This window comes from Ruditapes philippinarum, unplaced genomic scaffold (genome assembly GCF_026571515.1).
Source record: "Ruditapes philippinarum isolate M1 unplaced genomic scaffold, ASM2657151v2 ctg10519_1_1_1_1, whole genome shotgun sequence".
Lineage (NCBI taxonomy): Eukaryota > Metazoa > Mollusca > Bivalvia > Venerida > Veneridae > Ruditapes > Ruditapes philippinarum.
The window spans coordinates 30,242-41,473 of NW_026857803.1; the positions used below are offsets into that span (position 1 = coordinate 30,242).

The 11,232-nt window shown below is 30.8% G+C and overlaps 1 protein-coding gene across 4 annotated transcripts; it reads right to left on the minus strand.

Moving 5' to 3' along the window:
• Positions 1–953: 953 nt before the first annotated feature.
• On the minus strand, positions 954–9,668 carry LOC132751115 (uncharacterized). 4 transcript variants are annotated; one of them, XM_060741234.1, is made up of 9 exons: positions 9,451–9,668; positions 8,907–8,949; positions 6,994–7,639; positions 6,643–6,696; positions 5,914–6,402; positions 4,993–5,058; positions 4,403–4,879; positions 3,844–4,017; positions 954–2,109 (listed from the first exon to the last, which is right to left on the minus strand). In XM_060741234.1, the coding sequence occupies exons 2-9, from the start codon at positions 8,913–8,915 to the stop codon at positions 1,622–1,624; spliced, it is 2,403 nt and encodes an 800-aa protein (XP_060597217.1). In that variant the 5' UTR covers positions 8,916–8,949; positions 9,451–9,668; the 3' UTR covers positions 954–1,621. The 4 variants fall into 4 exon arrangements, with proteins under 4 accessions (XP_060597217.1, XP_060597219.1, XP_060597218.1 ...); XM_060741236.1 differs by having other exon boundaries at positions 955–2,109; positions 3,862–4,017; XM_060741235.1 differs by lacking the exon at positions 8,907–8,949 and having other exon boundaries at positions 955–2,109.
• Between the last annotated feature and the right edge of the window lie 1,564 nt (positions 9,669–11,232).

The window sequence follows — 11,232 nt, forward strand, 5'->3', positions numbered from 1 at the left end:
TTTAAAAAAAAACCCGGGAAATTTCAAAATTGACCGGCTATTTTTTTTAATAAAAACATGTTTTCACAAGAAATGTTTTTATTAATGATAGATGTTAGTGATATAAAGGTCAAATAATAAACGATTTATTGATACAAAGTTCTGCGCTTAGTTGTAATAAAATAATGATAAATAAAACTGACGGCGTTATCAAAAAATTTGGAAAAAAATTGTTTAGTTCAATATTAGTCTAAAATCAGTTTAAACCAGTTCAATTCATGTGTAAATGCAAAGTGCTCATGTAGCTCTAGTCCCATTCACCTATTTAAATGTTCTATCAGCAACCACAATAAACACAACATATAATTTATTATAACATGCAAATATAAAAGAGAAATATGCTGAGTACATTGAGCGAGAGGCTACTTTTCCGACGTCACGTGTAGCCTCGTCTACGAACTTTACGGACAGCCCTCGTATATACTTTTTGTATCAAATATCTTAAGTGGTATTGACTTAGAATGTTTTCATATTGTACCTTTCCATTCCCCGAGAAAAATTTTTTCAATTCATTTTGGGTTTTTTATTCCTGAAAGGATGTTAAATTTTTGATTTTTTATATAAAATTAAAAAGGGGGCTAAGGTTTTCCCTTTAATTTATTTAAAGGTTTTTAAATCGACAAGGGGATTTTTTAGATAGAGTCCTCTGTCGGTTTGGGAAAGAAAAACACTTAATTGCGTCTGTTTTATTAAGCCCTTTAATATAAAATTTAAAACAAAAAAAATAAAAGGCTTTTTAAAAGGGCAACCTTTGAGCTACTAGGACAATAAAAAAAATTTTTCGACTATTGTCCTGTAAATTTTGGGTCATTTTTTTAATTTAATATTTCTATATTTAGTGATATAAAAAGGGACAATTTAAGGGTTAGTGAAATTTTGCTCAAATTTTCAAAGTTGGCAAGGATGAAATGAAAAACATTAAATTAATTACTCTCTGGATTATAATTTCATTAACTTCATGACCAATATGCTTTTATATCGACAAATAAATCACTATAACAAAGTAAGTCAATATTTATCTAATAAAGGGCTATATGTAAGTGTTTGTCACTGTTTAATTGGAGTAATTAATAAAGAAACATGCGTTTTTAGATAAAATTTGATGTAAAACTTTTCCTTAAAGACATACAAAAGAGTTCCAATGTATGTTAAAATCTCTTATGATAAACTACAAAGGACCCTAGGTAAAAAACAAAACAGAATCAGAGTTTGATTATATATGATTACATAACCAAGAACTACTTATACAGCCAGATGGAAAAATCTCACAATCTGTATCTTCCAATGTCATCTGTACACTATGCTGTTCTTATTGATAACGGAAATAATTTGAATGACAACAAGATTTAGGACACGAAGGACAAATGGCGCAAACGTTATGGGGAGAAGAGCTACAGTTCTTAACTATAATGACTTATATGAACGTTTTATAGTTAACGTTAGTATCTAAATACTTAAAGAGTTAAATGTACTGCAGTATGGTTTAAAAATATAACGAGATACTTTAAGTACTATGAAATGAAACATAAGAGCTACTTCACATTGCACTTTTCCTCAATAGAATGTTACTACTTAAAAATATTTAAACTAGCTGTAGCGTTATGATTAAGTGTAAGAAATAGGAGACTATTAGACGAACAGTCTGCCAGATGGAAAGATAAACGCCAAAGTTATACTCCGCTGCCTTCCTCGAGGAATAATAGTAGCTAATAATAATAAGTACTATGCGATAGGAATTATATTTATATTGATGACAATTCATGTAAGACAAACCTTCCATTTGTGTTCTACCAATAAATGAAATATTTCCTGTAGAAAGTGGAATCCTGTCATGACTTGACTGTAAAAGTGAGGTATTTCCTGTAGAAAGTGGAATCCTGTCATGACGTAACTGTAAAAGTGAGGTATTTCCTAAAGAAATTCTGTCATGACTTGACATCAAGATTGGCCTTTGTGACGGTATCACTGACCATGGTGTTGTGTAGTTCTTAGACTGTGTGGTATTTGATATGGGGCCTATAGAATGGTCTGTATTGAGTAACTGTCCAGACACATGTCCATATTCTAGTCCTTATTTAAAAAGAAAAAAAAGAAATGTAAGATATCGTAAGTCATTGTATATTTCAGAGAAGAGTAAAAAAAAGAAGAAAAACAAGGCAGTCTGAAAACAGGTAAATCCACTTCCGTAGTGAACATGAATGTGTTCTACTTGACCTTTAACAAACCATAACCTTGATGTTGTGCCATGCATATCATGAGTACATTTGCTCATCAAAAAAAGTCAGTTTCAAGTATTGACCAACTTCAATATTCAGAAGGATACCTTAGTAAATCCTTTTATTTTATTTTAATTTTTATGTAATGGTCTTGGTGACAATGGGAAATTTTAGAATAATTTTCCTACATATTTGGTTGTATCATGCTTTTATTAGACAAAATTGATGTCCCATCGGCTTTTGTGATCTGTTTCAATTTATTATACTTTGATTGTGACTCTAATGTATTATTTGTTAAAGATTTCGTGTATTTTTTTGTTTTTTGTTGTTGTTTTTTTGTTTCTTTCTTTTTTTGTTTTTTTTCATTCAGGTGAGAATAAACAGACTGCTGCTTATGTTATAACCTTGACTTTGGGAGAATCCATCTGGTTGTTCCCTCTGAAGGTGATGATGGTGATCATTTGTGCCAATATTATTTCTTTAAAAAATCAATAAGTAAAAAGTTATGTAGAGGACACAAAATTGTTGTCTTCCAACATTTGGCATCTATGTGTGACCTTGACCTTTGGGGTAGCAATCTGAATATTGCGTTCCACACATCATGTCATTATGGTGACCATTTGTGCAAAGTAATTTCGAAAACTTTTTAGTAGTTTAAAAGTTTAGGAGCAGACAGGATAATGTGGACTTCATCATTGACTTTTAAGTGTGACCTTGACCTTCAGGCCAGCAACCTAGATGTTGCGCTCTGCAGATTGTGTCATGGTGGGGATCATTTGTGCAAAGTAATTTTTAAACCTTTGAATATTCAATAAGATATAGAGCCGACATGGAAAATGGATGTTTCCACATTGGGTAGTTTAGTGTGACCTTGATCTCAAGGGTAATGACTTGATTGTTGTGCTCTGCACATGGTGTCCTTATGGTAATCATTACTGTCAAATTAGGTTAAAAGCATTGCAGCGGTTTAAATGTTATGGAGCGTAAACTTAACACTTGACCTTTAAGTATGACTTTGACCTTGGGTTGGCAACCAAATTATTGCACTCTGCAAATCGACTTATAATGGTGCTCACTTGTGTTAGGTTATAAAAAATCAGAGGTTTAAAATTTATAAAGCGGCTAAAATGTATATTTCTTAACATTTGACCTTAAAGCATGACCTTGCCCTCGGGGGTAGCAACCAATTTCTTTCGCTTTGCACATCGTCTCATAATGGTGATCACTTGTGCCGAGTTATTTCTAAAATGATAGGATGTAAAAGTTATGGAGCGATAACGAATTGTTTATGCTTTTAACACTTGATCTTTACCTAAGACATTGACCTTGGGGGTAGCAACCAAATTCTTGCGCTCTATACATTGTCTCATAATTGTGATTACTTGTTCCAAGTTATTTTCAAAATATCTTCAGCTGTTTAAAAATATTGAGCAGACACGAAAGTGTTACGGACGGACAGACGGACGGAAGCCATTCCTATAATCCCCTCCCCGCTTTACGGAAGAGAATTAAAGTATTTAATAACTAGCAACATGGCACTTGTCAAAATATAATGGCATGCATCGCATACAATTCATGAATGACAAACCTTCCATTTGTGCTCTACCTAAAAGTGAAGTATTTTCTGTAGAAACTGGCAAGATTGGCCGTTGTGTTCTGTCCGCTAACAATGATGATGTGTAGTTATAAGTCTGTGTTGAATTTGATATGGTGCCTATAGAATGATCTTTAGTAACTATCTGTCCAGACACATGTCCATATTCTAGTAAAAAAGAAAAATATATGCTATCTCTGAAGGCTTACTGTCAGAATACAAACAATTCCTTTGTATATCCAAGAGAAGATTGTTTAAAGAAAATTAAATAACTATAGACTATACAAGAAACCGGACAAGTTTTCAAAATACATGTATAATGGCATCCACTGCAAAAAACATTATCTCCGCTAAAATCAACATTACCGTCAACTTTTTTAATCTGTACATTTTTTTTATCTTAACCTTAAATGATGACATAACCGTTCATTTAGTCACATAATCATTTATTATGATAGTGAAATTCTTAAGTTTGAATAAGTATTGAAGGAAATATAACGATGTTATGGTATATAACAATACGAGATAGAATAGATTCAACTAATCAACTTACGTTCAGGTACTTCTAATTTAACGACATCTTCTTGTAAAGTTACATCCACCACGTGGTCAAGAATGGCATGCCGTCCAATTTCGTTGATACATTTGTCTAGTTTACCCTTTTCACACGTTATTATCACGTTCATCTGTCCAGCTATAACGGCATTGTACAGGTGGTCAAACATGTTGTACCATTCGTACGCTTCATTCTCCTCATAACGATATTTCCCAGCAAACTCATCAATGATCACTAAGCAGATGTTTGGGAAGTCAATTTTGTCAATATCGTGTGGTTTCTTCAGAAGTAAACATTCCTGTTCCTTATAGGAAGACGCCAATGCAACAGCTATTGAAGTTTTACCACATTTCTTTAGCCCTGTTAGTACTATAGCCTTATATTTTTGAAAACATTTCTTTGCTTTTTTAAGTATCTCATCATCTACTTGACAACTGTATATCTTATAAACCCTCAGGAAATATTCCGTCATAGCTTCAAAATAAAGGAAATTAAATTATTTGAAGAAAAGCAACAAAATCAAACAAGTATGAATGACATTATTACTGAATTACAAATATACATGAAAAAGAAACAAGTAATATTACCTCCCAAATTATTTCTGGTTACTGGCAGCGAAGACGATTGTGCGTATTGTCCTTGGCCTCTACATCCTGTAACGAGGAAGCTATTCTTATTCATTTTTACATATTTCGTTCATAATTAAATCCAATATACAGTGGTATTGCTGTAAACGTGATTAACGAATAAACAAGTGATGATTTATTAATATAATCTTAACAGAATAACACCGCTGGGGCGACTTTTTTTCTAAAGGCAAACAAATAAACGGTGTTAACACATTTCTAAAAATAAAATTGAACTCTTCCTTTTTATCTTTTGACCGTCTGACCTTGACGGTCAATGCCATTTAAAGGTCACAATTGAACATGTCCTTTTGGTTTGTCCACATATTTATTAAATCCGTATATTAAAAAATAAATTATGATATAGAATATATGAACACTTGGAGGTCTATTCTAAAAGATTGTTGTGTTCAAATTTGAATACAAAACATTCAAAAATAACAAAGTTGTAGGCACTAATTCATAAATTCAGCAAAAAATCGAGCAAAATTTAGACATTTGAACTTGATGGTCAATGTTATTTATGAATGAAGGTCAAATTTAGTTTGGTCAATTTAAAGGGGGTTTGGCCAGGTATCATTATACCCAGAACTGAAAATAGTAATGATCGAGGAATGGCAGCACCGCCATGACTGTAAAAATACGGAATATATTTTTTTTCGCAAAAAGTCGGCCTCAATATACACTACAGTATAACCAGTTATAGCCCATAACCAAAAGACAACATGAACTAAAATAGATTGAGTGTGGAGAGAGAAATTAACGTAATCATTCTAAATTAAAAAATTATATTATTCAATACATTATCGACATTAACATTAACCTAGACTGATTTAGTTCGTTTAGCATCAATCAGTTTAAAGTTAACGATAAATAAAATACCTATTGTAAGATCAGCCGGTTGTGTTGAACTTGTGTCAGTAAACACCTTCACCACCTCGTCTAAGAGTTCATGGTCATAATGCAATTTGCACTCTTCTAATATATTCAGGTCTGTTACTATGACAATATCCAAGGCTTTATCGCCATTATCTCTCTTTGTTGAATGCATCATGCTTTTAAATATATCATCCATGGCTTTAGCTTTGCTGTTATCATAGGAAATTCTTCCAAATGGATCTCTACATACAACCAAGTCAACATCTTCAGGATCAATGTGACGCCAATCAGACGATGTGTGCATTTCTACACATCGTTTGTAATTATAGTCCATCCCCTTTATTGCTGCAAGAGCGGTCTCAAAGTAACGGCTATTGTTGCATCCGGTTACAAGCACGTGATGGCAATCTCTTAGTTTAGCTCGAATGTCTGTCACTTCACTTGGTGGGTTGAAATCGTCTGATAGTTCTTTCATCGTTGACTCAAACCCCGCTTACAAATAGAAAATGATTGTATGCACAAAATACTCTAAGGAAAACAAAAATTTACTTTTTCAATTGAGCTTAAATAAATAAGTTTAAATTATAAATTTACTTTTAGAGATACTGTAATTTATATGTCTGATGTGATAGATTAGATCATATTAGATTAAAATGAAATAAAATTGTCTTATTAGAAATGAATGTAGAAAATACTTTTGGAATGTTATTTGTTTGATAATTACCAACCTACCTTGAAGCCGTGCCAGAATATCATCAGCAACTTTTATTCTTTTATTTTTGTCCCCTGAAGTATAATATATTCCACATCCAATAAACAATACAACTATCGGAGCAACAATTAATTATAAAGTTTCTGAACGATGTTGAAGATTACTAACCAATCATTTCAAATATATATCATTTTGAGAACTGCGTGCAAAGTTTCTAAACCCAAAGATACTGATCTCTTCGAAATATTTTGATAATTTCACTTACCTTATCGTATCAAATGTTAGTGTTGATTGCGGTAAATAAGAATTAAATAACATTAAAATACACTACATTATGAACCTTAAGTTGATGAATGATTACTGAAACTTACCTGAATGTCCTGGTTTTTGGACCGTCACTTGTCTGAGAATGGATGTTGATTCTTCGGCATTTGCATGCACTTCATTCATAGTGTTTAACAACTGCTTAGAGGTTTCTTCATGCCAAATACGTAAACAATCACCGAGATTTGGTAGATGATTACATTTTACCTGATTTATTTTATCTAGTAAGGATGCTTGATCATTTGTATCAAGCGCATTCATTGCTATAAGCCTAACAGAAGAGTCCAATCGCCCCCAATAATCATCGAAGTCATCATCTGAAATATTGCCAGTATTTGGGTGATGCTGCAACTCATTTCGAATCCCTCGAATTTCAATTTCCAACGCGACGTTAACAAGGGGCTGCAGACGCCTGGCAAAAAGTTCTTTTATCAAAGTTACCAGTATTGAGACGTCCCATTGGTTTTCATCAGCGGTGCCGTTACCAGGATACAATAAATCATACTGATCTCTCCTGAGCTGCTTGTTATTAAATAATCTCATCACATCCCTCTTTTTGTGAGATAAGTATGCATCGACTGATGTATAAGTGTTCCCTGCATCAGTTTTTGCAAGTTTGACGAAATATTTCCTTAATACGTCAGCACAAATATCTACCACAAAGCAAACAAGTCTATAATATTTGTCTGCCATCTGTAAAGTGAACAAGTAACATGGAAACCCATTATTTATATAAAATATACAAACAGCATTATATTGTTTATTTATTTTTTTAGAAAAGGTAGTACATTGTTGTGCATTGATCATTTTTAGTTCAATAGTAGCAAACGTTATACAAAGTTGATAAATATTAATCAAATGCTTTGCAAAAGTAACATAATATGTCATCAAAGAATATTCTTACGCAAAAGTATCAATGTGAATCAATGCTTATAATTCAAAATAGTTTAAGGTTTATAAAGCTATATATCTACTTTAAAAATGATCGTTTGAATTTTCAAACATGCTTCTGTAAAAATATGGTAGTAAGTAAATTGCATATGCATGATATTATTGCTTAACAGATACAAAAAACTACTTTAAATAGCAGTATAATATTTTGTTCTGGAACATTTTATTCTGTTTGTGTGCAATATTCATGTGTATTAAATTAGAGAGACACTGTATGTTACAACTCTTTATGGAAGTAATAAAATTTTTGATGACGATGAATTTTGTAAAAATATTTCGTAAGATATAGCTTTATACCTTTTAATTATTGCTACATGTTTTTTGTGTTTATTTAAGTATTTTTATAAATAAAATTGTGATTGTATAGTTTTCAAATTAATTTAGTAGGTAAAGTACAAAGAGAGTACTTTGAAGTGTCTTATTTCATTGTTTCAGATGATGACAACACATTGATGAAACAACAAATGAACACAAATTATGTCAAGCAAATTCTTTTAATACGTGACCAGAACATTAAATTTACTTTTCTTCATTAAAAATGACATAAAAAGATACTATAGCATAATGTGATAAATATTCTGACATTTCTATTATATAAGCATAATTATCTATCAACTGTATAATTGATAATTGATGATTAATAACAATGTTTACATTGCATTTAATGTGAATTTGAATTGAGCTACAGTTTTGATTTTATACGATTAAAACCTTACTTTTCAACGAATAAAGTCATCAGTGATAAAGCAAAATGTTTAAAATGTATTAAGTTTTTGTCTATTTCAGACTTACTTTCTCGATCCGCAATCGGATACAAGTGCACTTCAAATGAACAATTTCTATATAAATTTGTATTTTATTACACTATATAAAACGTTAACCTCTTTCAATATCTGTCCGGTTTTATAACTTAGGTATTTTATATGTTTAATACTGACATAAAAAGCCAGTTATAAGTCTACTGAGATTAACAGGGTTACACTAGGCGTATTATAAGAATAGCATTTACCTTTCTCATGCAACCTTTCGTAACGGATCAGACACCGGTAAACCTTTTGAATTATAAATAGTGATGAAAAAGCTAAATATATCACACTATAAACATTTCTAAAAATAGTCAAATAAATTACGTGTTAGATAAAATAGAAAAGACATTGATTAATATATAAGGTCATAGTACATTAGAAGTTGTAATTTAGTGGAAAACAAAAGCAAACATATTTAATAAAAAAATATTATTCACATCTGATAAATCATTTGTATGCAAATTTAAGCATGAGAAATACAATTTTGAATTTACATCTAACTACAAATACCGAAATGTTTAGAACCAGCTTACAACTTTGTGAAACAGTTCAATGTTGTGAATTGTAACAGTAAACAAATCTGTAAAAATATAAAGTTGAGGTTGCTACAGAGACTTCAACGAGCACGTTTTATAGTGTATAATTTGATGAATTTAGCAAAGTTACAAACATACATTTAAAGATATGAAAAAAGGTTTATATTACATCCAGCAATTCCCACGAGAAATATGATAAAATAGGTTTTACCTTGTTTAACTATGATTTCCTTTTATCATTATTACTTTATTGAAAAAGTCCGTCGATCAGGCCTTTAACGATGTGTTCAGAGTAGTGTTAATCCGTAAACCAATTTTCAGCATATTTTTACAATTGTAGACATAAGAAATAAAGTGTTGCAAAGTAATATATTGTTCTTTCTAAATGTGCACTTTCGCTTTAGAATTCACTGCAACTTACGCGTCATGTGACCTTACACAAGAAAACCAATTTGACTATAAATAGAATAGGTATAAAATAGCCGGGCGGATTTAGAGGGGAGGCGGTATGCTCAACCGGCGCCCTCACTACATTATTCAAGCAAACCCTCAATACCTTATTTTACTATTATTTTGAAAGAATTTAATATATTTATATTTTTGCTGCTCACTTCAATACAATATGTTTGCAAATTATGCTAAAGGTTATTGAGTATAATGCAACTCATATTTCATGGTATAAAGTAAAAATGTGCTAATATGTAAGATATCAACAGGGTATTTCAAATAGAATTTTAGAAGTTTTGTGTTTGAAAGACCCTGGCTTTAGCTAAAAAAGGTAAAACCTATTTTATCATATTTCTCGTGGGATTTGCTATACTTCAGAAAATCAGTAATTTAAAAAAAAAAATAAATGCACAAGAGTCCATTAGAAACCGGAAAACCGTTTTCGTTATAAATAGAAACAGCTATGGAAATTTTACAGCTAAATATATCACACGATACGCTATTTAAAGAAGCATTTCTATAAATAGCCAAATGAATTACGTGTAAGATAAAATAGAAGAAAGGTTAATACAATGTCTGCAAATTATGTTAAAGGTTATTGAGTATAATGCAACTCATATTTCATAGTATTAAGTAAAAATGTGCTAATATGTAAGATATCAACATGGTCTTTCAAATAGAATTTTAGAAGTTTATGTTTTAAAGACCCTGGCTTTAGCTAGAAAGGGTAAAACCTATTTTATCATATTTCTCGTGGAGTTTGCTATACTTCAGAAAATCAGTAACTTTAAATTTAAACTAAAGATTAAATGCACAAGATGTTATAGATAAACAGGCATTGTTTAACAGGCCTTATTACTATTAAATAACATTTCATATTTGAAAAGTTAAATATGCCTTCTTAATTTAAACATGGGGGAAACCTATTATAGTGTTTCAAATTTTCACATTACATTAAATAATGATTTAAATATTATAAAACCGATGTATGCCCTTCCTTTAGAAGGAAAAAAATATTCTTGTCTGAGGCATAATGTGCCTTGAGATGTTTGAATTTCTTGTATTGATAAATGTATAGGTGTTTTGATAGAGGTGAATTTGTAGTGCTTTCATTGGCAGTTTAACTCTTACATTGCTAAATATCTTAAATTGACTTGTACATTATTCAATCTGAACATTTTTTATTAAATTTCAAAATAAATACCGACTGATTAACAATGCAGAACAACACAGAAGAAAAGTCAGCTTTTCTTGGTCTGCACTTGTCACATGGGTACAATTATTTACAGCAAGCAATTGGTTAATAAAGTCTAAGTCATATTATAAAAAAGTTTAAGCTGTGATAAATAAAGCTATTGTTTGGAAGGTAAATTAAAAATCTTAAAATATTCTTCATTAACATAAGTAAGGTATGATTTTTTCTTTTTCAGAATTTTGAAAATATTTTTTCCAAATCAATATAAAGATAGTTTATTAGATAAGATAAGATAGTTTATTAAAGTCTCATCATCATGTACAATATTAAAACAATACAAATATAAAACCT